The sequence below is a fragment of the Pelophylax lessonae genome, assembly GCF_965119305.1.
Source record: "Pelophylax lessonae genome assembly, chromosome: 4".
Taxonomy (NCBI): Eukaryota; Metazoa; Chordata; class Amphibia; order Anura; family Ranidae; genus Pelophylax; species Pelophylax lessonae.
In genome coordinates, this window is record NC_138771.1 from 452,781,388 (window position 1) to 452,808,772 (window position 27,385).

General features: G+C 45.3%; 1 protein-coding gene across 1 annotated transcript in view; it reads left to right on the forward strand.

Annotated features, from left to right (window-relative positions):
• Positions 1-12,906: 12,906 nt before the first annotated feature.
• Positions 12,907-27,385, forward strand: part of LOC309552697 (uncharacterized protein) — a gene marked incomplete at both ends in the record, with an annotated part of 70,203 nt that continues 55,724 nt past the window's right edge. The window contains one exon of the mRNA XM_082253623.1: positions 12,907-13,008. Within this exon, the coding sequence (XP_082109749.1) occupies positions 12,907-13,008 (102 nt within the window). The remainder of the gene's footprint in view (positions 13,009-27,385) is intronic.

A 27,385-nucleotide genomic window follows, 5' to 3' on the forward strand; every position in this document is an offset into this window, starting at 1 on the left:
GCTGTGGCCAGGATATTTTCCACCAGAGTGAGATTAGATAAGAAACGTATTGTTTTTTTTAAGGTTTTAATAAACATAGACAATTGCTGATATCTCTAATGATCGAGACTTGTGGCTGTAGAAGTTTTTAGACGCGAGTTCATTGTTAGAACTCCGTTAGATGAAGTAACTTGGTGTAGTAAGACGGTGGAGGAAGTAAGCCATTTATTAAGAAACAGATCTAAATTTCCAGGTGGGAAGAATGAGTGACCCATCAAGGGCATCAAAGGTGAGTTATAACACCAACTGTTAGACTTGATCATAGCATCCTAAACGGTGAGAGTGGAGGTCGTTAATGGAGAGGTGCCTTCCGATAAAGAGCGGAAACTCTTAGGTATCCAAATTTGTGTAAATAAATCCGTTTTACTGAGATCTAGTTCCAGCTGGACCCAAAGCTTGGAATCTCTATGGTGTTTCCAGTCTAGGATTCTGTGTAGAACAGATGCTGTAAATTACTTTTTAAAATCCAGTAGGGCAAGACCACCTTCTCTCTTTGGACTGCTGAGTTGCGCCCTCGAAATCCATGGATGCTTATGGTGCCAAATATATTTGCATATCTGGAAGGACAGAGTTGTGAAAAAACGTTGAGGCCAAATTAGTTGGGATAGAAAAATTCAGAATTTCCGACTTTGATAGATTCATTTTGAAGTTAGATACAGCTCCAAAGGTCTCAAAGGCTCATATAAGATTTGGTAAAGTGATAGTAGGCTGTTGAATATAAAACAATATGTCATCAGAGTAGACTGCGTATTTATGTTCACATGACCCCACCTTGATTCCATGAATATTCACATTATGGCAAATGGTTGCAAAGAAAGGTTCTAAGGAGAGGGCAAACAAAATCGGAGAGAGGGGACAGCCCTGTCTGGTACCATTGTGCAGTGTAAAGAGCTCGCTTAAGGTACCGTTTATTCAAAGTTGTGCTGTCGGGGAATTATAGAGTGCAGAGATCCTATTTAGCATGTTAGGGCCTAGACCAAAGGAGGACAGAGTCAACATCAGATATTTCCCAGTCCACCTATCAAAAGTTTTTTCAGCATCCGTGGAAAGTAATAAGGTGGGCATGGGAAATCAAGGATAGAGTGTGGAGGGCATTGTCCTGTGCCTCTCTACCAGGAATGAAACCCATTTGATTGCAGGATATCCATTGTGGAATCAAGGGAAATAGCCTAGTTGCCAAAGCCTTAGCATATAGCTTAGCGTCAATGTTTAAAAGGGAAATTGGTCGGTAACTACCGCATGCACTAGGGCCCTTCCCAGGTTTAGGGAGAACTGTAGTGTGCGCATGAAGTGTTTCAGGTCTCAAGGTGCTGCCTGCAGATGTTGTAATAGCATATTTCGTCAATCTAGGTAATAATATATGTAAACAATATATATAAAGCGCTATATAAAATTAAATAAAGTAACAATGTGCATCATAAAAATAAATATTCCTCTTCAAGTGCAATATATAAATAAATAAATATTCCTATTAAGGTGCAATATATAATGTCCATAAAGTGCATTCAAAAGTAAAGTGCATGAAAAGTCCACTAAACATGGATAAAACCGTGAGCAAAAACTCAATCAAGGTGCTTGATAGATGTTTCCATATATAAAGTGCAAGTGACACCACCACCGTTTAGCCACAAGATGGCCTCTCACCTCACTGAAGCATTAAACCAGCAATGAATTCTCAATAAGGATAAGCCCAGTCTAAGGCATGCCACTTCCTGGATCGATCTTTTTGTTGCCAGCGGTTTAGACATTAACCACTTTACCACCGGAGGATTTTGCTGTCTTACGTCCAGGCTACTTTTTGCGATTCGGCACTGTGCTACTTTAACTGACAATTGCGCGGACATGCAACGCTGTACCCAAACGAAATTTACGTCCTTTTTTTTCCCACAAACAGAGCTTTCTTTTGGTGGTATTTGATCACTCATTGGTCATAGAAGGTACAAAAGACCATGAAAGAAACAGTACACGCAGTGCCAGATTTAGACCATGGGAGCACTTCAAGTTCTGGGGTCCCTGGCATAGAAACCTAGCTGCTAGGTTAATAAGACTATTTTATTTGTAAAAGATAAATTCCATAACACTCACAAGGACGGTGTCTGCCAGACACTAGGGATCTGTGCTGTGTACCGCCCCGAGAAGAAGTCAGGTGACGAAACCGGTAGGGCCGTGGCTTACAGGACACTGAGACAGCACTGGTCAAGCATTGGAAAGGAACTGCTTCATATATCCCTGCTTACGGACGGCTTGAGCAGAGGATTAATGTTACACAGCACAGATCCCTAGTGTCTGGCAGACACCATCCTTGTGAGTGTAATGGAATTTATCTTTTACAAATAAAATAGTCTTAATATGCAGTATAACGCTATGTGTAGCATCCCTCTTTATCCCTCTATGTGATTCCACTAATTTAAACCTGAGCTGCGGTGACCAAGGAGAGAGGAGGTCAAGGACTAATTAAAGTGTAAACAAAGCTTGATTGCTGGTTTATAATTTTGCCAGCAATATATCTGGTGAGTTTACCCAGGCACTAATTACTGTGATGGAAGGATCCTCACTGACACATCACAAGCACTTTGGAATTTATTTATTTTTCAGCACTATTGGCACTTTTATGCACGGGAGGATTATAATAATGAACTTTATTCAATGGACTTTATTTTTAATTGTTTGATATGAGATGATCAAGTTTAGAAAATATTTTTTAGTATTTTACTAATGCTTGCATTTTTTGTATTTTTTCTTTTTTGCACTTGCACTTTTTGCACACAAAAGATATTTTTGTGATATAACTATTTTTTGCTGATTGGTAATTTTTTGGGTTTATGAATATTATTGTTTATAAGTATACACCATTGCACTGAAGCACCAGCACCTTAAGTTTGCACCCATACAACCCAAGCAATTGGTTTCAGGTGCTTATTAGCATATATGTTTGCACTTAAGCACTAGCACTTATAATTTGCATACATTTGCTTTAGCATTTTTTGTTTTACATTAATTTCACTACCATCCCATATTTATTCACCACCACCATTTATATAAAAAAAAAAAACATTTTTTTCTCGTCATACAATTTTTTCACAGATATTAGGCCTAATTTATTTTCCTTACTTGCCACATAGCTTTTGCTATGGTTCAGAGGCTGCATTTCTGGTGATTAATTGTTTTTACACATAAGCTTCCTAGGCGCTGGTTTCCCCATTTGATTTATTCAGCTAAAATGTGAAGAGGATCAGGAAAACGCAGTGTAGCAAGTTTACATCTCAGTTTGCTATGAGGCAGGATGGGAAACCCCATCGATAACTGACAGCATTAGAACGGGGCTTCTGAGTAAGAGGCCTTAGGGCCCTGCGACTGTCCATTGTCTTCTTTGCAAGATCAGGGAAAAAAGTCAGTGTGGATAATGCACAAATGCGTGCAAAATCTAAAGTGGTCAACTCCCTGGCCTTCTTCATGATCAGCTCTTTCTCCTCAAAACAGTGCACCCTACAGATGACGTCTCTCGGAGCCTCAGCGGAGAGATTACGTGGGCGCAGGGCTCGATGCACTCAATTTCAGCTGATGGTCTGCTGGGTTGCCGAGTAGGCCATTACAGATAACTCTAATGGTAGGAGGGAGATCCTCATCCATAGTTGCCTCTGGAAGAACCCGAATGTGAATGTTATTTCGCAGATTGCGATTTTCTTGGTCCTTCAGCTTGTATAGGGCCATTCTGTGGGCAATGGTTTGACTTCTAGTGCAGACATGTAGGTGTTTTATAGTTTCCGCGTGTAAATCCAACTACTGTTCAGATTCCTCCACCCGGATCAACACTTGTGATAAGTCGGACCTGACAGCAGAAACCTCCTTCTTTATAGCCCTTTCTAAACTGTGTAGCATAGATGCTAGCTCAGTTTTAGTCAGCAGTCCACTTACCAGAGCAGCTACTTCTGATCGGCGTGGCATGGCTCCATCCCTGTCAGAGCAGATGGACGAGGCTGGAGAGCTAGGGTGAGACACAGGCCTGTGTCGAAGGGCGGAGCCAGCGCCATGCGGAGAGCGGTCTGTCTCTCCTTCCTCTGTGGGCCTGTCCAGTTCAGAGGCAAGGAACCGCCTAATAGAGCTAGAAGAGGAGTTTTTGGCTTGTAAGGGACCTGCCTGTACGTTTACCCATCCTGATGTTAGAGCAGAGGCTAGGGTCGCAAATGGAGCAAATTAAAGTACCAGCAGCGGAGCTCTCACAGGTTGCTTCCTCACAGCTCCATGTGGAAAAAACACCCCCCCCCAGGCTGTATGTTTTCTGAGTTGGTAAATATGAGACAGGGAACAATTTAAACATATAATCATAGATGAAAATTTATTGATATATCTAGTGAAATTTCACTACCGTGAAGTTACATGTGATAGGTAACCAGTGATGTAAACAAGAAACAAGACAAACAAACATGAAATGAAAATAACAAAAACCGGCCTGTGCAAAAAAATCCTTGATATCAAGTGGAGAATTCATGAAAATATTCACATGGAAAATACTATAGTTGAGCAATTCTCTCAAATGAGTAATTGATAATGTCCCCTTGATGTTCTCCTGTGGAAGCTCAGACACTTCCAATGTTACTGAATAATGTAAAGTCAATCACATGGATGGACATCAGTTGTAGATGATTGGGTTAATTGGTCAGGAATGGAGATGGCGTATATGCCAATTCAAATGAATGGCTGCAGATGTAGAGGATTGTGGCTGGATAGAGGTGCGGGTGGACTGGGATACAGGAATGCACAGCTGTAGCTGATATGCTGGGGAGACTGTTATGAAGGTCGCTTAACCACTTAAGCCCTGTAAGATTTTATCCCCTTCCTGACCAGGGCCTATTTTGCGATTCGGCACTACGTGACTTTAACGGAAAATTGCGTGGTCATGCGACGATGTACCAGAACGAATTTGACGTCATTTTTTTCCCACAAACAGAGCTTTCTTTTGGTGTTATTTGATCACCTGTGCGATTTTTACTTTTTGCGCTATAAACAAAAAAAGAGCGTAAATTTTGCAAAAATAACAATATTTTTCACATTATTTATATGAAATTCCCCCCCAAAAAAAATGTAAAAATCAAAATTTTTTAACATTTTAGGCCAATTTGTTTTCTGCTACATATGTTTGGTAAAAAAAAAATCGCAAAAAGCGTATTTTGATTGGTTTGCGCAAAAGTTATTGCGTTTCTTAACTAAGAGAAAGATTTTTGTAATTTTTGTTGTTTTTTTTTAACGCGTAATGGCCGCGATCTGCGATTTTTTTTGCGGAACTGCGACATTGCGGCGGACAGATCGGACCCTTGACTGACATTTTTGATACTTTTGGTGGTACCAGTGACATTACTGCAGTAATCAGTGCTATACATATGCACTGTTACTGTAAAAATGACACTGGCAGGGAAGGGGTTAACTTTTTTTTGAGAGGGAGGGGTTATGTGTGTCCCTAGGGGCGTGATTCTAACTGTGATTGGCTGTGGCTTGAGGTGTATGAACAGTGATCAACGGTCCTACATAGTAGAACCGTATGATCACTATTCATACACAGGGGAGAATGACAGGCGGCTTGTTTACATTAGCCGCCTGCCTTTCTCCCGCTCTAACGGACGATCGCGAGTGACCGGCGGACATCGGGTCCGCCGGTCAAACGCGTGGGGGGGTCTGTGACCACGCGGGAGCGCGCCTCTGGCGGCGCGAGCTCGCTCCCTCCCTAGACCCTCACAGGCTAGCGACGTAGGCTGACGTAAATCATCGTGCAGCAGTCGGCAAGCGGTTAAAAAGCATTTAGTAGTGTGTGGGGACTTGGGCGGAGTTATAGGTAGAATTGCTAGATTCCGTTAAGTAATGCTAAATATATAAACAACACAAAAAAATGACAGTGTGTTTAAGAGCTACCGATCTCAGTATTCCTATGACTCTGACAGCTGGTGTGCTGTTTCTTCACCCCTCATAAGTTCCTTGATAACGTGATGCTTGTTAAGTGTCCCTCCTGCTGTATGAAACAATACAGTATATCATTGTTGCCGACTAGCTGGGGAGGTCGGTGTGCAGACTAGCCTGTGAAGCATCTGTTGGTCTGTGGGGACTTGTGCAGAGCATAGGGATGCAAGTAGATGGGATCGGTGACGTGGATGCTGAGTGTAAGTGCAACACTTATGCAGAGCGGTCTATAAAAGACTGCCGATCTGAGTGTCTATGGCTCTGACAGCTGTTAAGCTGTTTCTTCACCCCTTTGAAAGTACCTTACTGTGCCAATGCTTTTCTGGCTTGTTTCCGGCTGTGTGAAGTTCGTCCTGTCCCATCTGTGGGAGCGCTGCTCGTGGTGTTCGTTCTCTGTAAGGTCCGCCATCCACTGTGGAGTAGTGACAGGTGCACCGTCGGGCTGATGACGTCAACGCGTTTCGCTAGAGTAGCGTAGCTTCGCCTGGACGTTGTAAGCCCGGGGTCTGATCCCTTTTATATCTGTCTTCTCAGCTGATCGGGCTTGGTGCAATTTTAGTGTGAAGGGAGTTCCTGCGAGTATGTGATACATGAGGAGTGTCATTTAGATTATTTGGGATACTTTTTTCTGCACTCTATGCAGAACACTTTTTCTGATATGCTTTTTGGGTTATGTTGGTAACACACCCAGGAGAAACAGGAGGGTCTTTTCATAGAGCTATCCACTCCAACCCCTAAACGCCAATTTTGCTCAACCAATTGTATGTTTTCTGACCCTCTGTCTGGTCAGTCTTGATTGGCCCTGTGCTGATCACATGCACCCTCCCCAAAAAAAACTCTTTAGCAATTCACACCAAACTGAGCATGTGCAGAGTGCACCCAAGGCTACCAGGAGATGGATTGGGGACTGTGGAAGAAGGGGGATGATCAGAGAAGACAGGATCAAACAGCTTTTTTACACAATGTATGGGATTAACCCCTTAGGTTCCACGGTGAGTATAACATGCATGCCTTACTGCATATACATACTGATTTTACTGTTGTGGGTTAAGTCACAGTGGTGAAAAAGAAATATTCCTGTTTGTTTACAGAACTTGGTTTTATTTATAAAGAAGTTACCTGATACTTGTTTTTATTATTAACAGACAGTTGTTAAGGCCCCATTCACACTAGTGCGACTTGTCCCGCGATTTTGGACCGCAAAATCGCATGACAAGTCGTTTTCCATTATTTTCAATGAGCCCCATTCATATCAGTGCGTTTTGAAGTCGCACCGACTTCAAAGTAGTTCCTGCACTACTTTGCCACGATTTTAATGCATTTTGAGGCATATAGCCTTGCCCATGCTTTCAAAATCGCGGCAAAAATCGTGCCGCGAAATCGCGGCAAAATTGCGTTGCAATAGTGTGAAAGGGGCCTAAAAGGTTTTTAGACTCATGTAATATGTGCAATTCCACTCCAGCCAAAAGAGTTTTTTTTAAATACTGTATATTTGAAAGTTTCACTTAGGTTTGTCAAAAAGCAAACTTTTCGTTTGTTTATGGTACTGGAGATTTTAGTGGACTAAAATGTACTGGAGATTTGAGATTCGACTAAAATACGACTAAAACTAAACCAATTTAGATGACTAAAATACGACTAAAAATAAAACAATTCAGATAACTAAAATACGACTAAGACTAAAACTATTCAGATGACTAAAATATGACTAAAACTAAAACAATTCAGATGACTAAAATAAAGCCCCGTACACACGTACCGATGGTCGGCTTACAAATGTTCCTCTTTTCTCCCCGGGATGTCGGTGTCTGCTGAAAAGTGCAAAGACAGCACAAGGACAGCACAAGAATTTTGTCCGCCGACTGCAGAAGTGATGTCATGTAATGGTTAACTTTCCCTGTGTTTTCTATTTTCTGAGCATGCCCAGTCTTGCAAATCTGCGGTCTGTCGGCCGAATTGTGTACTGACAGGCGAACAATCGTCCGTTCTGGTGTCGGCATACAAATATTTTCATGTTTGCACGAAAGACTTTTGTCCGCGGATTGTGCGCAGACATCTGTCGGAGGCACCATACTAACACGCGTACAATCGGCAGATCCTTCGTCCACCGACGTTTGTATGCCGACGATCGGTACGTGTGTACGGGCCTTTAGACTAAAGGCCTGTACACACGTAGCGATTGTCGGCCGTAAATATTCGGCCACCGACCGATCGGCCGATTGTCGGCTTGTTAGTATGATGCTTCCGACAACTGACTGCGACTTTTCGGCCGAACAGAATCGGGTGTGCAGGCATTAAAATTTTTGTTGGCCAACACCAGAACGGCCGATTGTTTGTCGGCCGAATTCTGTACTGACTGGCGAACAGCAGATGAGCAAGACTGGGCATGCTCAGAGAAGAAAAAACACATGGAAAGTTAACCATCACATGACATCACTTCTGCAGTCGGCTGTTGTTGGCTGACAAAATTCATGTGCAGTCTTTAACACTTTTCAACCAACAGGACAGCACCGGACAAAAGACGGCCGATGGTTCGGCCGACATTTGGTACGAGTGTACGGGGCTTAAGGCTAAAACAAAACAGATGACTAAAATACGACTAAAACTAGAACAATTCAGATGACTAAAATACAAAGAAAACTAAAATGGCATTTCAGTCAAAATACTATGACTAAAACTAAATGAAAAATTGACGTCAAATTAACACTGATGCTCGCACTGCGCAGGTTAGCGGCTCATTTTGTTTTAGTAGAGAGGACAGTGAAGATACAGTATACTTACCTGACCTGCTGATCCTCCCTGCACAGGACCAGTCTGGCACCCCCGCACTCCGGCAGTCTTGAAAATGGACTAGAGATGGGCTCAGGTGTGTTCGGGGTCCTAGTCCCAACCCACCTGCCCGATCCCGCCAGGAAGTCGACACTGCACACCGCTAATCACAGGCAGTGAGACATTTCCCGGTCTGTGCAACTGCGGACTAGGAAATGTCTCACTGCCTGTGATTAGCAGTGTGCAGTGTCTGCTTCCTGGGGAAATTGGGCAGGTGAGTTGGACATAGGATCCCGAACAGGCCTGAGCCCATCTCTACAATGGACTATTCCTGATCCCAAATGGACTGGTCAAACCCAGTGCAGGCTCTGTAGACAGGAACAGTCCACGGCTGGACCGTGGGGAAGCCTAGTTTTTCTGAAGATCAGGTGAGTATGAACGTAATGCTCACCCATTGAAAAACCAAGCAGTTGACCTATGCAGTGCAGGCACAGCCCCACTGCATGGGGAAAAAAGTTTGCCCCGAGTTGGGCTTTAAGTCTGCGCTCATTAGAGATCGACTGATGATCGGCAAAGCCGATATATCGAGGGCTGATATGCACTTTCCCCGATATATTAGAATCCGCCACCAAGGTGGCCAATATTACCGATATTTCGGAAAGTGCTTGTACCTGAGTGATGCCTGCAGATAGAGGCATCACACCAGTACCGGCGTCCATAGCTGACGGTCGGCTGTCTTGTAATGACAACCAATGCGGCTGAGAAGCCACTCGGTTGTCATTACAAGGAGCGGAAGGGGACATGAGGGCACATCCCCCCTCCCGCCGCCTTCCGCGGCTCGCCCCGGGTCTCCATGCAAACACCCGGAAGTAATGTCATGAAATCACTTCCGAGTACTGGCGCCAGATTAAAAAAAATGACAGCATTCAAAACAGCCAAACCTGGCGTATTAAATGCTTTTAAATGCAGAGGAGGGGTTCGGGGTCTTTTAGATCCCTCCACAAGAGTACCTGTCAAATAAAAATAAAAAAAGTTAAATGTACGAAAATATCGGCCCATATCGATACGCAATGACCAAATTATCGGTATCGGCAATGAAAAAAGGATATCCGTCGATCCCTAGCGCTCAAACACAACGGTCATGAAATCCTGTGTACCCACCCCCTCCTCCCCCATATATCGGAGCTGCTAAACACTATGAAGAAAAAAAAATTTCCCCCTGCAAGGCCTTAACCACTCTGCAACCGCTCACAGTAATACTACTGCGGCAGAGTGGTTCGTTATCGTCCAGCCCCGTAGTATTAACGTGACTGGACACTCCCCCTTCTGGGCGGCGCTTGCGCGCCGCCGGAGGCTCGCTCCCGCTGTTTTCATTCACAGCGGGAGTCGGGCCAGGGGAGGAGCAGCGGCGATCGCCGCTGCTCTTACCCGATCGTCGGGGATCGAGTCTGGAGATTCGCCCGCTGTGTGTAAACACAGCGGGCGGATCTCCATAGTGACAGGGAGTGACAGATCGGACTGTTCAGCATAGCTGGACATCCGATCTGTCCATGACTCACACAGTCACCTCCCCCCCTACACGTCAGTAAGCACCAGGCATACATTAACCCCTCCCTCTCCAATAAAATTAACCCCTTCCCTGCCAGTGTCATTTTTACAGTAACAGTGCATATTTATAGCACTGATTACTGCAGTAATGTCACTGGTACCCCCAAAAGTGTCAAAAATGTCAGTCAGGGGTCCGGTCTGTCCGCCGCAATGTCGCAGTCCCGCAAAAAAAAATCGCAGATCGCCGCCATTACGCGTTAAAAAAAAAACACCAAAAATGACAGAAATCTTTCCCTTTGTTAGTAAACGCAATAACTTTTGCGCAAACCAATCAAAATACGCTTATTGCGATTTTTTTTACCAAACATATGTAGCATAAAACAAATTGGCCAAAAATTTTTAAAAAAATTGGTTTTTACATCTTTTTTGGGGGGAATTTCATATAAAAAAATGTTAAAAATATTGTTATTTTTTCAAAATAAACGCTCTTTTTTTGTTTATAGCGCAAAAAGTAAAAATCGCACAGGTGATCAAATACCACCAAAAGAAAGCTCTGTTTGTGGGAAAAAAAGGACGTAAATTTCGTTTGGGTACGGCGTCGCACGACCGCGCAATTGTCAGTTGAAGTCGCACAAAGTGGCCTGGACGGAAGACAGCAAAATCCTCCGGTGGTAAAGTGGTTAAAATAAAGCTCTCCAGCGGCACGCTTTCAGCACTGCAGAGGCTTCCAGCTTCATTCTGCCTTCCTTCCGGGTTCGACTGGCTGAGCTATGGTGACGTCAGACCCGCTCATACAAGTCTCAGCCGCAGTGTACAACTCTGAAGGGACAACAACAGTATGCGATTCCATCACAGCACATTGCACCGGTGACGTCACCAGCTGCTGCAAGCTCGATTTTCTCCTAAACGGTGAACGTTTGGAAGATATTCATTTTACCAATAAGTGAAAATAAAAACAGAAAGTTTACTACCACTTTAACAAGGAAGACTGATGTCTGAGACGCTCGCTCGGCTGTGACCACGCTGGGGATTATGAGTCCCCCTCCCCTCCCCCCCGTGAAATCCTGTACTGCCGTGCCTCTGTTGTTGCACAGCATGTGTGGCGTTTAAAGCGGAGTTCCACTCAAAAGTGGACTTCCGCTCATTTGCTTCCTCCCCCCCTCCGGTGCCACATTTGGCACCTTTCAGGGGGTAGGGGGGAACGGGTACCTGTTTTTGACAGGTATCCTTCCCCACTTCCGGGAAATGGCGATGTCGTGCTGTTACTCGGAAGTTTGGCCCCCTCCTCCTTCCCCCGCCAATCCGAATGTGCAGCGCGCTTCGCGCATGCGCAGTAGGGACCTGCCTGTGAAGCCACAAGGCTTCACTGCCGGGTTCCCTTACCGGCAATGGCGGCGGCACCACCTGACAACAGATTGAAACATCGGCTGCGGTGCGGACATCGCTGGACTCCAGGACAGGTAAATGTCCTAATATTAAAAGTCAGCAGCTACAGTATGTGTAGCTGCTGACTTTTAATTTTTGTGGGGAGAGGGGACGGGAAGTGTTACCAAACCCACAACAGTGAAATCAGTGTGTATATGCAGTAAAGCATGCTTGTTATACTCACTGTAAAACCTAAAGCCCCTTTCACACAGGGGAGTCCGTCAGGCAGACTCCGTTTTTCTGTGTGCAGAGACAGAGCTGTCAGGTCCCCGCTGCTCTCTATGGGGGAATTGGATGAGAATGGACTGCCTGTCCGTTCTCATCCGATCCGCTGGACGGATGGAAATAGGGTTTCCATCCGTCCAGATTTGACAGATCGGATGTCAGCGGCCATGTCTCTCTCCGCTAACATCCGATGCCCCATAGAGATGCATGGGGCATCCGTTCAGATCCGCCAAAAAAATGAACGGTTCGTCTGTGTGAAAGGGGCCTAAGGGGTTAATCCTACGCATTGTATAAAAAGGCTGTTTGATCCTGTCTTCTCTGATCCTCCCCTTTTTTACTGTCCCCAATCCATCTGCTGATAAGACAGAGCCTTGGGTGGCAATCTGCATATGTGTAGTTTGGTGTGTATCGCTAGAGTTTTTTTTTTCTTCTTAGGAGGGTGCATGCGATCAGCACAGAGCCAATCTGCATGCGATCAGCACAGAGCCAATCAGCACTGTACAGAGGGTCCTGCAGGCTCATAGGACAACCAGGGGAGAATGAAAACTCATCCTACAAGACACTGATAGAAGTCACAAGACTGCTATATACAGCTGATGAGAAAAGGTATTTAGCAGGTTATATTTACTAAAATGATTGCATTTCCCTGTTCTGTGTACTGTGGGCGACCAAATATATTAAATGCAGGAGTCTGGGTTTAGTAACTTTTTAAATGCTCTCCTAAAGCTCTAACCCAAGCCCTGTAGACTAGAGCCTGAAGCGGACCTATGCGCACATGCCCTTTGAAATCGGAAACTGACGCATGCGCTCATGCTGAATTTCGTGCTACACCGACACAGTGGTGGTTCATTTCCCGGAAGTCGTGTAACAGGAAGCACATGGTGCCGTACGGAGGAGGAGGCGGTGTGTGTATATGACAGTGTGTGTGGATCGTCTGCAGTGCTTTGCACGATGGTAAAGCCTAAGAGCGCCCTGTTGGCTCTCATTCACCAGCATCTCCTGAAGAATGGATACAGCAAGGCTGCCAGAGAGCTGCAGATAGAGAGTGGCGAGGTGAGGAGGAAGTGGAGGGCACACTATGCCATGTTTACAGCTGGGAGCTCAGTAGGCAGGTTACTGGTGTCTGGGCAGCCTGTGTACATTGGGAATATTGTGCATGTCTCTGAAGTTTAGCAACGTCCTCAGCTTCTAGTGGTTGGTCTGCACTGTCCTCCTTCTCATTCCATGCTTCTGGTGATTTTATTAGGTTTGTGTTGTCATGATTTCCTTCTAGACATTCCAATGCTGTCCTTGGTCACAATACTCTATTTGTATAGCACTGAAATGCTATGAAAGGCTATTTCCTTTATCCCTTTCACTACCAGGCACATTCATTATTAGGGGCAGCTTTTGAATATGCAATCCTTTCTTGCTGTACATCCAATAGCTGACCAACAGGAGTTTACGGTCTCGTGCCTTGTACACACTATGAGAATATCAGACAAATTAAAGCGGAGTTCCACCCTGGGAATAGCTTTTTAATAAACATACCCCCGGGACAGTCAGGGCTAGTACATTCCACAATGGATAGCCTCTGATCTTTCCCGGGTTGCACTTACCTTTTAGAAGAAATACTTACCTTGAAAATGTTTTGTCCAGCGCTGCCATCTCAGGTGTGGGCAGCTTGAAGCCAGCGCGATCCTCTTCCGTCGTCTTCGGTCCCATGATGCACTGCCCGGCATGCCCAGAAGCTGTTTAGAAGGGAATGACGCGTGCGCCCCGGAACGGACGTCGGGGCCGGTGCAGGCGCAATGATTCCTGGGAGCGATGTGACGTTCAGCTCCCAGGAATCATTGCAAAGCCAGGAAGTGACGACGGGCCGTGGCCGCCGAGGGGAGGAAGAAGGAAGGTAAGTATATTTTCTTCTCTACGAGGTAAGTTAAAAAAAAAAAAATGCGATTATCCATTTGTTTTTCAGGTGACCCGGAGCGAGAAGATGGCGGTAAGTATAAATTTAGGGTGGAACTCCACTTTAATTTCCATTGTTTAAAAAAAAAAAAAAATATCAAATATATTTTTTTAGAGCCGCACAATTCTGGATGAAGTGAGAATCAAGGTCCATTCACACTAGCGCAACTTGTCAGGCGACTTGGTCGCCTGACAAGTCGCGGTCGGTCGGTCGCTCGCCATTGAATCGTACAGGACCCGTTCTAATAGGAGCGACACAAGTCGCTCCGACTTAGAAAAAGGGTCCTGTACTACTTTGGGGTGACCTGGAGGCGACTTGCATTGACTTCATTTATATGTGTACCGCGACTTCACAGGACGCCCCACAAAATCCTGTCGCGGCAGTGTGAATGGGCTGTCAGGATTTGTTTGCTTAGAAAGATCACTATTCTCGGCGTGACATCATGTATCACATTACAGGCATACCCCGTTTTAAGTACACTCACTTTACATACACTCGCGAGTACGGACACAGCCTGGTCAGCTTGGCATGGCACTACTCCTGGTTTTTAACATTGGCGTCTGTGGGAAATCTTGGTCAGCTTGACATGGCACTGCTCCCAAACCATAAGTGACAGGGATACTAAACTTAAAGCGGAGTTCCGGCCACAAAATCGACATAGTCGATTTTGGGCCATCCGCTTGCTATAGCTTACCTGAAAAAGAAATGGGTAGTTACGATTTTTTTTTTTTTTTTTTTTTTTTTTTTTTTTTTTACTTACCTTGTAATTGCAGAAAAATATACTCACCTTTCTTCCACTTCCTCCCTCGGCCGCTCGGCCCGCGCCGTCACTTCCGCTTTGCAATGATTCCTGGGAGCTGAACGTCATCGCTCCCAGGAATCAATGCGCCTGCACCGGCCCCGACGTCAGTTCCGGTGCAGGCGCGTCATACCTTGCTAAACAGCTTCTGGGCATGCCCAGAAGCTGTGCAGGGATGACGCTGCAGACCTGGAAGTGACGGCGGGGCCGGCGCAGTGCATCGTGGGACAGAAGAGGACGCAGAAGAGGATCGCGCTGGCTTCAAGCTGCCCACACCTGAGATGGCAGCGCTGGAGAAGAAATGTTAAAAGTAAGTATTTCTTCTTGCAGGTAAGTGCGAACCGGGACAGATCAGAGGCTATCCATTGTGGAATGTACTAGCCCTGACTGTCCAGGGGGTATGTTAATTGAAATTTTTTTTTTTTTTTTTTCTGTGGCCGACACACTATCCAAATTTTGTGGTTAGATTTCCTTCAGATTTATGTTTTCTATGTAGTGCAAGGGCCTGCCAGATTGCATACAAATTGAAAGTGTTTAGGTTTGACCTCATATTATATGGTTTTGGTAAGTCTAAAGGAAAAAGTCTTCAGAAAATCTTATAACGTGTATGGCCCATTAGAGAGCACCGAGAGGGGACCCAGGACTACAACATATCCTATTTGTGGCCGGCCAGCTTGCCTAGGTAATCTACCATGTCATAGTCCTGAATCCCTTTAACATGCTCCCCAAGCTTGGTGTCCTTGTCACTTATGGTTTGGGAGCAGTGCCATGTCAAGCTGACCAAGATTTCCTATGGAGCTAGTGTATTTACATGCATTGAGAAATGAAAAAAGGTATTGCTTCGTTTTAAGTACATTTTCATTTTACATACATGCTCTGGTCCCATTGTGTACTTAAAAGTGGGGTATGCCTGTATACAAAAAAATTGGGCTAACTTCTGTTTTTTTTTTTTTTTTTTTTTTTTGTTCCTTGTAGTGTATTTTTTCCCAGTAATTTACTTTTGAAAGACTGCTTTACAAATACAGTGTGACAAAAAATATTGCAACGACCGCCATTTTATTCTCTAGGGCAGGGATCCTCAAACTACGGCCCTCCAGCTGTTGCAGGACTACACATCCCATGAGGCATTGTAAAACTCTGACATTCACAGACATGACTTGGCATGATGGGAATTGTAGTTTCTAAACAACTGGAGGGCCATAGTTTGAAGACCCCTGCTCTAGGGTCTTTGCTAAAAAAATATATGTAGTGTTTGGAGGTTCTAAGTAATCTTTTTAGCAAAAAATACTGATTGTAACTTGTAAGCAAGTGTCAGAAAAAAGGCTTATACTTTAGGTCAGGGGTCCTCAAACTTTTTAAACAAGGGGCCAGTTCACAGTCCCTCAGACACTGTTGGGGACCGGACTATAGTTTGAAAAAAAAATATGAACGAATTCCAATGCGCATATTTTATTTGTAGTGCACAAAAAAACAGGAAAAACAATACAATATTTGTTTTATTGATATATGACCATAGCGTGTCCCCCTTTCAATGCCAGAGTGACCACAGCATGTCCCCCCCTTTCAATGCCGGAGTGACCACAGCGTGTCCCCCCTTTTCAATGCCGGCGCGACCACAGTGTGTCCCCCCCCTGTCAATGCCAGAGCGACCACAGCGTGTCCCCCCCCCCCCTTTTCAATGCCAGAGCGACCACAGCGTGTCCCCCCCCCCCCCCTTTCAATGCCAGAGCGACCACAGCGTGTGTCCCCCCCCCCCCCCCCCCCTTTTCAATGCCAGAGCGACCACAGCTATACCCTGTCAGAATGCTATACCCCCGTCACTTCCGGTGGCGGTACATCATGAAACAACTGTGAGACTCGCCAGTGCACATGCGCAGACAGGACGGATTGCCGCTGTTACAGTCATCGACTCTGACAAGGTATAGCATTCCATACAGGGGACGGGGAGGAACATTTTGCAGAGCTCACTTAGCGGGGGCGGGAGGGTTGAATGAGGCGGGAAGAAAACATATACTTAGTATTTTAAATAAATTATTTATATATATATATATATATATATATATATATATATATATATATATATATATATATATATATATATATATATATATATATATATATATATATATATATATATATATATATATATATGAGGAGCCACTTCGGCTTTTAATGGCTAGAATGCCTGTATTAATGTGACGGCCGAACTTCCTTCCCGCCTGTGTTCTGACAGATTGCTATACCCTGTCACTGCGCAAAATGTTCCTCCCCGTCCCGCCCCCTGTATGGACTGCTATACCTTGTCAGAGTCGATGACTGTAACAGCGGCAAGCCGACCTGTCTGCGCATGCGCACTGGTGAGTCTCACAGCTGTTTCATGACGTACCGCCCCCGGAAGCGACGGGAGTATAGCATTCTGACAGGTTATAGCAATCTGTTAGAACACCGGCCGGCGGGCAGGGCTCAGGACCTCAGGTGCCGTAGTTTGAGGACCCCTGCTTTAGGTGGTTAAAGAGGAAGTAAACCCTCCCCCAAAAAATTAAGAAGGGGGAAAAAAAAAACCCTGTAAGACAAAGGCATAATGAGCTAGTATGCATCGTATACTAGCTCATTATGAAATACTTACCTTAGAACGAAGCCCCCGCAGTGCCACCCGCTCAGCGACAGGACAGCCGACGTGTTCAGCCGTCCTGCTTCCTGGTTCGCATCCTCAGCGTGACTACATCACTAATGCGCATACGCGCGGGAGCCGCTGTTCACTGCACAGGGCTTTGAAGGAACGGCACGGGTGGCCCTTCAGAATGCATGCGCCGATGGCTACATTAAAAGTAAATATCTCCTAAACAGTGCAAGATTAGGAGATATTTACAGTACCTATAGGAACTTGTGTTCCAAGAGAGGGTTTACAACCTCTTTAAACTGCCCTAATTTGAAGACCAAAGTTAATCCCTTTGATCTAAAAGAACTAAATGATACAATGTTTTATCTCAGCTGAGCAATGTTGTGATAAACTTTGCCTTCTTCCCTTTTTTTTTTGACAGGTCTGAGCAGAGCTGTTCTCTGCACTTGTTTAACATGCATCGTGGAAATGCCGGATTAAGATTGTGAAGGGGGTTGAATCAAGATCGCAATTTTCTTAACAATTAATCGTGCAGTTCTAAAATATTTACTAGAGCTGCATGATTAATCGTTAAAAGTTCTTGATTCATATTCCCTACACAATCTTAATTCAGCATTTCTTTGATTCAGCAAATTATATTTTCAAGGACAGGAGAGAAGCATATGATAAACAAATTTGGTGCACTGCTTACATAAATGAAAATATGTCCAATTGTTAGATAAACAAAGTCCTGTGTGTAACCAACTGCCGTGGACTGACGATCCTTTCTTAAATCAAAGGCCCACTGTGACAGTGGGACGTGTCAAAACACTCACCAGAGAGAGAAGAATAGCCAGCATTCAATTATAAACACTTGTGCCCAAAGTGTTGCACAGTGCTGTTTATCCAGAATCTAAATATTCTGTGCAAAAAAAAATCATGATTCTCATTTTATCCAGAATCGTGCAGCTCATGTATAGTATCTCACAAAAGTGAGTACATCCGTCACATTTTTGTAAACATTTTCATGTGAGAACACTGAAGAAATGACACTTTGCTACAATGTAAAGTAGTGAGTGTACAGCTTGTATAACAGGGTAAATTTGCTGTCCCCTTTAAAATAACTCAACACACAGCCATTAATGTCTAAACCGCTGGCAACAAAAGTGAGTACACCTCTAAGTGAAAATGTCCAAATTGGGCCCAAAGTGTCAATAATTTGTGTGGCCACAGTTATTTTCCAGCACTGCCTTAACCCTCTTGGGCATGGAGTTCACCAGAGCTTCACAGGTTGCAACTGGAGTCCTCTTCCACTCCTCCATGACGACATCACGGAGCTGGTGGATATTGGAGATCTGGCACTCCTCCACCTACCATTTGCCCCAGAGATGCTTAATAGGGTTTAGGTCTGGAGACATGCTTGGCCAGTCCATCACCTTTACCCTCAGCTGCTTTAGCAAGGCAGTGGACACCTTGAAGGTGTGTTTGGGGTCGTTCTTATGTTTGAATACTGCCCTGTGGCTCAGTCACCGAAGGGAGTGGATCATGCTCTGCTTAGTGATTCACAGTACATGTTGGCATTCATGGTTCCCTCAATGAACTGTAGCTCCCCAGTGCCGGCAGCACTCATGCAGCCCCAGACCATGACACTCCCACCACCATGCTTGACTGTAGACAAGAAACACTTGTCTTTGTACCCCTCACCTGGTTGTCACCACACACCCTTGACACCATCTGATCCAAATAAGTTTGTCTTGGTCTTCCAGTAATCCATGTCCTTAGTCTGCTTGTCTTCAGCTAACTGTTTGTGGCCTTTCTTCTGCATCATGTTTGAAAGAGGCTTCCTTCTGGAACAACAGTCATGCAGACCAATTTTATGCAGTATATGGTCTAAAAACTGACAGGCTGACCGTCATAAGGGAAGGTACAATACCATCAAATGACAACATAGGATTAGCCTAGGCAAAGAGCACAGAGTTGAAGATCAATTCATAACAATGAATGCAGTAAAGGTACAGTAAAGTTGGAAGAAAACCACCCACCCTCCCACCGAGGCGGCAACAGCCCACCAGCCAGGGTCGGCTAGACTAGAGGACCCACCAAGCAGGAGCAACGTTAGCAGAATGGGCAGGAAGCCTGAGAGGAAGGAGCCTAGAAAAGGGGTTGTTGAGTTATTTCTGAGGGGACAGCACATTTACACTGTTCTACTAGCTGTACACTCATTACTTTACATTGTAGCAAAGTGTAATTTCTTCAGTGTTGTTACATGAAAAGATAGAATAAAATATTTACAAAAATGTGAGGGGTGTACTCACTTTTGTGAGATACTAATATATATTCGCAGCCTGTTCCCGCATCGCACACGCACCCCCAGCAGTTCACACTGTCATATGGGATGCGCTGGGGGTGTCAATGTAATCTTAACGACACCCCCAGTTTGATCGCATATCACAGTGCGATCGTGCAGCTCGCACAGGATCGGATCGCACAAGTGTGAACCGCTGTGCGATCCGATCCTGATGCGGCTAGAAAAAAGGGTCCTGTGCGTGTTTGGTGCGGCTGCGGTGCGAATTTAGCCATACAAACTGTATGGCTAAACTCGCACCGCACAGCCGATCGCATGTAATGTCGGAGCAGTGCGCTCCGACATTACATGCGAACCCTGCACACGCACAAGTGTGAACCGGGGCTAAAACCAATAGGTTACTAAAGGTACAAAAATTCTCGTATGGCCAAAAACAACTTCTTAAGTCATGTAATGTATTCTTTTTTTTTTTTTTTTTTTTTTGAGCATGCGTGTTCTTGTTTACATGACTTTTTTTTTTTTTTTCTGTACAAATACCATAATTTTACATGAAAATTGTTTGTTCTGTTCTCATACGAGACATTTTCATGCTTGTCCCTTCAGATGTTTTCACATGAACTGTCGTGATCGGTGTACTAACAATCGGATTATCATACGATCGCTCTAAAAGCGGTATTTTTCATCCAAACTTCTCTTCGTGTGTACTATGCATAAGGCGACGTTCACACTGGGTGTGCATAAGCATACCCCTGTGCAGGGCTGTGTTTACCCACATTGGGATGAACAGGTGTTCTGTGCATCCCCATGCAGGCAGTCTCATTCATGTCAGGTGGGACACAGCTGCTGCATGGACAGCTGTTATGTCCAGTATGACATCTGCGGGTTTGTGCCCCTTGCACTCGCACTGTCACGTTCAGACATGGATGTCATATTGAGATAAACCCGCTGTGTCCGTGATCTCAACAAGGCTGCCTTCATGGGGGAACACTTGCGCATCCCTGTGTGGGTAAACATGGCCCTGAATGGGGGTACAGTTATATACACCCCATATGGCTGAAGCTTAACCTCTTAAGGACCGAGCCCATTTTTGACACATGTTGTTTACAGGTTAAAATCTGTATTTTTTGCTAGAAAACTACTTTGAACCCCCAAACATTTTATTTATTTATTTATATAATATATTCTTTTTAGCAAAGACTCTGGAGAATAAAATGGCGGTCATTGCAATATTTTTTGTCACGCGGTATTTGCGCAGCGGTCTTTCAAACGCCATTTTTTTTTTTTTTTTAAAATTACATTTCACTGCATTTAAAAAAAAAAACTGCACACTAAGGTTAGCCCATTTTTTATTTTTTTTTATATTGTGAAAGATAATGTCACGCCGAGTAAATAGATACCCAACATGTTACGGTTTACTATAGCACACACCCACGGAATGATGGCAAACTACGGTCAAAAAAAACTCCATAGGCGATGCTTTAAGAAATTTTAACGGTTGCCAGTTTAGAGTTAGACCCCGTTCACACTGGGGCGACCTGTCAGGCGACCTGGTCGCCTGACAGGTCGCCTGCCAGGTCGCCTGCCATAGAGAAGCTGTGGACCCGTTCTAATAGGAGCGACACAAGTCGTCCGACTTAGAAAAAGGGTCCGGAGCTTCTTTGGGGCGACCCGGAGCGACCTGCATTGACTTCAATGTTATGAAGTCCGTGCCGGCCGCTCCTGTGAGGTCGCCCTGGCAAGTAGCGTCGCCCCAGTGTGAACGGGGTCTTAGGGAGTAGGTCTATTATTTTTTTTTTTTTTTGCTCTGGCGATCGCGGCAATACCTCATATGTGTGGTTTGAACAGGTTTTCCTATTTATTTTTTTAATTTTAGCACAGGTTTTTAAAAAAAAAAAAAATCTGATCACTTTTATTGTAATGTATACAATGCAAACATCCCTTGTGACAGCAATAGGCAGTGACCGGAGCTCTTTCTGGAGGGATCGGGGGTCTAAAAGACCCTAGACCCCTCCACTGCACTTCAATGCATTCAAAATGCTGAAAACTGCTTTTTTGAATAAGGTCACTTTTTAAATTCGGCACCTTTAGCAGCCGAGTTACGTGACGTCATGGACGCCGCCTCCGGGTTACGTCATCAGAGACCCCCACCCGGCTTTGATCGGGACTCCAACCAGGCGGTGTACGCACCGACTGGTTGCTCGAACCTCCCGGTGGGACAGGAGACCCGGGCAGAGCCACGGAAGGTGGCAGGAGGGCGGGGGCATACCTTCCCGCCCGCTGGGGTAACGTTCGAGTGGCTCCCGAGCCCCATCGGTCGTTACCGCCTGAAAGCTGACCGCCGGCTCTAAAAAATGGTACTTGGATGATGCCTCTAGCTGTAGGCATCACCCCGATGCAGCCACTTATTGTAGCCGACGTAAGTCTACGTCGATTTGTGGTTAAAGGTCCCTACCTTGCATGCATGCATACATATACTAGGACAGAGTTCGACAAACCTCAGGTGCCAGGTCACATTGATGCCTAAAATTAGAGGCCTGAGCTAGACTGAAGCAGGTGTCGTGCCCCGATGTGGCCCCCTGCGGGTGCTTGGACTAAGATGCCGTGCCTGCAGATAATTAAGGCCGCAGCTTTGTGGCCTGCTTGAGCGAGATGCACAACTCGCTCTGTTGACTGAGGGTATTCCAAAACATTGCTTTCACTGGCAGGGGAACTGGCACCCTCTTCTGGTGGGCAGGGCTGTGACAAGTGGTCACTGACGACCCTGAGGGCTTCTCCTGCCTGCTCTCACTGCCGAACAGCTAGGAGGAGGTTGAAGGTGTTGCGTGCGCCCTTTCCATACCAGTGAATGGACAAGGAGTGTGGGGCAGCTGGTTGGAATGGCTTCAGTTTTATTTACACACCCTCCCCCACAAAGACGGAAACCGTTTTCCATTTTTTTTTTTTTAACATTCATTTTCTTTTTCATTTTCAGTTTTCACTTCCTGCCATGCCACAGCTGCCACACAGGCTGTTCGACCAGGTACATGTGTCAGTTTTTCAGGCGGACCTGATCAGACCCTCCAGTCTCCTCTATGGAGCGGTGGATGTCAGTGGATTGAAACCCGTCGCCATCCGTTTCTGTCTGCCAAAAACAGATGGATGGTGGTCCTGTTTTCCAGACCAGATGGCATTGGATGAAAACGGACAGGTGGTCTTTTTCAATCGGGATGCCCCATAGGGGAGAGCGTGATTGTGTCTTTGTTCCCTTTGCATAGTGGAGCAGACACGGACCTGTCATCCGCCTACTCAGCAGAGATCAGCGGAAATATCCAAGACTGAGCAAGCTGATTCCCCTTATTGGAGGCGCCCGTGTGAAAGGGGCCTAAAGTGGCATGAGTCCCTGGATCTTGTATTGCCCCCTCGCTGCACTGCGCTGACTGGAGTGTTCTGGGTGGGCTGTCAAAATACAATAGCTCAGCGGGGGAGATCACTGTACTAACATCGGATTGTTAGTAAAGCGGCTTTGACCTGACCTGTTGTTTTTTTTTTGTTCGGCTTTACATGCGTATGGTGACAGACAGGCGGTGTCTTACTGGTGATGGTCCACATGCCTTCCGCTGCATTCCGTAAAGTGCCCCTCTTAGATTCAGAGGTTGATTTGGTGGCTGCAGACGTAAGTCACCCTATTGGGTCTGCGTCCACCCACCCCGAGTGCTCTGATAGTGAGGATGATTACTCTTCCACTGCAGCTGCGCATGAAAAGGCGCTAGTGGAAGCACTGATTGTAGCAGTGTGGGAAACTTTAAAACTGGAGGGCGCAGCTGCTGCTGCATCAAAAAGGTATCCTTTTGAAGAGTCCCTGTTAAAAAAAAAAAAAAAAGCTGACAGTCCCACCTGTGGTGGACTCTCAGGTTTCCAGGCTAAATAAAGCCACCCTTCTCCCGGCAGAGGACTCTTTTAAAGATCCTTTTGACAAGAGAGCTGAATCTCTGGTCTGGCATCTGTTTACCATGGCCGGTTCTATCTTTATCCCAGTGTTTACCATAACTTTGGTCTCCCATACCTTAAAGAAATGGGCAAAGCTTTTGCGCCAGGATTTGGAGGGGGGAACAGATTTCTCCTAACCTCGCTGGCCTGGCAGACCAGTTGGTCCAGGGGTTGCAGTGCATCTGTGATGCGGCTCCCTTAGTCTGCAGGATATCTGTAACAGCAGTGACCCTGAGGTGAAAGATTTGACTTAAACATTGGTCTGCGGACCTGGCTTCCAAGAAGGTCCTGTCTGATCTCCTCTTTGTAGGAGATCGCCTGTTGGGAGTTTCCATGGATGAAATCATTAAGGGTCTTACAGGTGGGGGGGGGGAAGAGCACTGTTCTTCCACAGGCTACCAGGAGTAAGGAGGTTCCCCCTTTTTTCGGCTCACAAGCCATCCTTTCGTTCCTCAGAATTCCTCGGGAGGTTCCAAGAGGCCCTTCCAGATGCGATAAATCTTCTAGAAGTAGATTTTCTAGCTTTAAAACAGCGTGGGAATCGCCAATTCCGACACCCCTCTATCCCTCAGCACCTGGCTTTCAAAAGCCATGCCATTAAAGCCAGTGACTGTAAAGCAGGATGGAAGATCGGCCCTTGAGCCAGAAGATCTTTTCCAAGAGGGAGTCTCCAAGGGACTTTGGCGAACCAGCCGTACCAGATTAATTTGAGTACCAAGAACAGCGAGGCCAGTCTGGGGCCACTAGGGTGACGGGAATCCCTTTTGCCTCGATTCTTCGTAGAAATTTTGGCAGAAGTTTTAGAGGGGGAAAGGCATATATCAGACGATATTGGTCCCAAGGGGCCACCAGAGCGTCTGTGGCGTCGGCAAGAGGATCTCAAGTCCTTGCTACAAACCTCTGTACCTTCCTGTTGAGACGAGAGGCCAACAAATCCACATCGGGAGTTTCCCCCCTCGGCGACACAGTTAATGAAACGCCGCCGGATGAAGGGACCATTCTCCCTGGTCCAACGCCTGCCAACTGAGGTAGTCCGCCTGACAATTTTCACCCCTGGAATATGCACAGCAGAGAGGGCCAGAACAAAGCATTACGCCCACTGAAAAATGCCGGCAAATTCCCGGGCCGCTAGGACACTTGTTTGTGCCCCCTTGGTGATTGACATATGCCACGGCCGTGGCATTGTCCGATTTGAATCCTGACCGGGCGCCCCTGAAGACAATCCATCCAATGGATTAGGCAAAGCCTGATTGCCCAAAGTTCCAGGATATTGATCGGCAGTGTGGACAACAGGCAGACAGCCTACATCTACAGTTTGCAGGAGACCTGTATGGCATCAGCTATCTGTTAATTGCTGGTGCAATGCTTTCCATTCTCCAAAAAATAGTAAATGCACATTTTTTTGACCTGCAAAAAAAATGTGCATTTATTTTGTGTTAAAAGGTGAACTTATCATTTTAATCCCAAAGCATTGTATATTTTCTAAAAGCCGTAGAGCAGTACAATGAAAAACATGATTGCTTAAAGCTGAAGTTTAAACTGCTTCTATGTGGTCTTCCCTGGTTCCTCCCTCTTTCTCATCAACATACTAATGAACTTTTAAATGTTTCTGTTTTCTTTACATCATTTTAAACCTAGCGACCTCTGGGTCTCTGTATCTCTATACAATGCAGGCAGATTGCGGCTAGTGGGAGGGGCTGGCAGGGTGCTGTACAACCCTGTTTTGGTAGACCTCTAAAGAACCCTCAGTGAACACTGCGTACGGGAGTTGGAAAAAGATAATGAAAGAGGTTATAAATGGTTCCTGGTGAGTTCAGGTTGGATGGTCTCTAACCTTCAATAGTGTTGTCTTTAGGTCAGAAGCTGGCTGATAAAGGCCTCATTCACACAGGTGGTTATAGGCAACTTTGGCCTGGAAACCTGTACAGAGCAATTAAAGGTTGACAGATGTGCCTGCACATTGAGTGCTTACCTGTGGTTAGGGAGAGATGCCCATGCCTGGTTGTGTCCAGGGTTTGACATCTGTTCCAAACCACAGGCAATAGTACAATGTGAAATGTGCAACAAGGGTTGAAAACGGCGCTACCTGAAAAGTGATTGATAATATAGTGCAATAATGTGCAAATGCCTTATTAAAGAGAAGTGACACCGGCAAATAATAAATAACGTGAAAAATAATAATATTTCAAAAAAGTAGAAAACCACACATGTCCTTATCGATAACCACAGCCGATATGGTCTGTTCGTGTGTGGTGAATTTTATCTGTAAAGTAATAATAATAGTGCCAACAAATGTGCAATTCTTATAGTGGGTTTATTCAGATAGTGATACAGTGTAAATCAAACAATATATAATACATAAATCCCTGGTGGTGAAGTGATGGATAAAGGTGACCAAAGTGAATACTGAAGTGCTGTATTCCTTAGAAGTGTAGGTGTTGTAGTACCCCAGGTGACCACTAAGTGAGGTATATACGACCTGTTCACATGAAGTGGTCCCAGGAGGGGTGGCTAGTGGGGTCCTCTCCTTGTCCCGCAAGCCACCAGCTGGTAATCTTGTTACAAAGTTTCTTTCTGCGCTCCAAACTTGAGAAAAAAATATACCAGACTGCAGAGAAGAGAGGAGAGGCCCTTCTCTGCAGTCTGGTATATTTTTTTCTCAAGTTTGGAGCGCAGAAAGAAACTTTGTAACAAGATTACCAGCTGGTGCCTTGCGGGACAAGGAGAGGACCCCACTAGCCACCCCTCCTGGGACCACTTCATGTGAACAGGTCGTATATACCTCACTTAGTGGTCACCTGGGGTACTACAACACCTACACTTCTAAGGAATACAGCACTTCAGTATTCACTTTGGTCACCTTTATCCATCACTTCACCACCAGGGATTTATGTATTATATATTGTTTGATTTACACTGTATCACTATCTGAATAAACCCACTATAAGAATTGCACATTTGTTGGCACTATTATTATTACTTTACAGATAAAATTCACCACACACGAACAGACCATATCGGCTGTGGTTATCGATAAGGACATGTGTGGTTTTCTACTTTTTTGAAATATTATTATTTTTCACGTTATTTATTATTTGCCGGTGTCACTTCTCTTTAATAAGGCATTTGCACATTATTGCACTATATTATCAATCACTTTTCAGGTAGCGCCGTTTTCAACCCTTGTTGCACATTTCACTTTATCTTTAACCCTTTGGGGTTTGGTTGTTGGCTGCTTACACCTTCACACTCGTTACACACTGTTCTACCTCAGACTCCATAGCGCTGGTCACCCTTGCCTTTTACTCAATAGTACAATGTGCAAAGATCCTGAGACAGCGGTGTCTCCTGTCAGCCTGTCATTGCTTTTGTACAAGCTTCTTCGCTGCATTTGTTCACAGCTACCTGTCAATACGTGGTCTCTTGCTGCGGTCCATGGCTGTCTGTCTGCGTGAATGAAGCCTATCCCTTCTAACTAGGCGGATTCAGTTTTTCAGGTAATGTAGAAAATGCGTATCTTTTAGTAGCAGTGTCCCAGGTACCTTAAAGCAGAACTAATGTCCGCTGTCAAAAACTGCGAGCAGGCAGGTTCTTTATTGCAGAAGAGACACGCAATGTCTCTTCTGCAATAAAAGAAAGCAAACTGGCTCCTTGCAGTCTCTTTGGAATGTACACTAGGCTACGTAAGCGCAGTTCAGTTTACATACTGGCACAGTGCTTGTGTGCTGGAATGACTACATTCATGTGCATGCCCTGCAGTGGTGCCATCTTGCTCCGACCAATGAACACTGCGAAAGACCAGCACCCAACAGA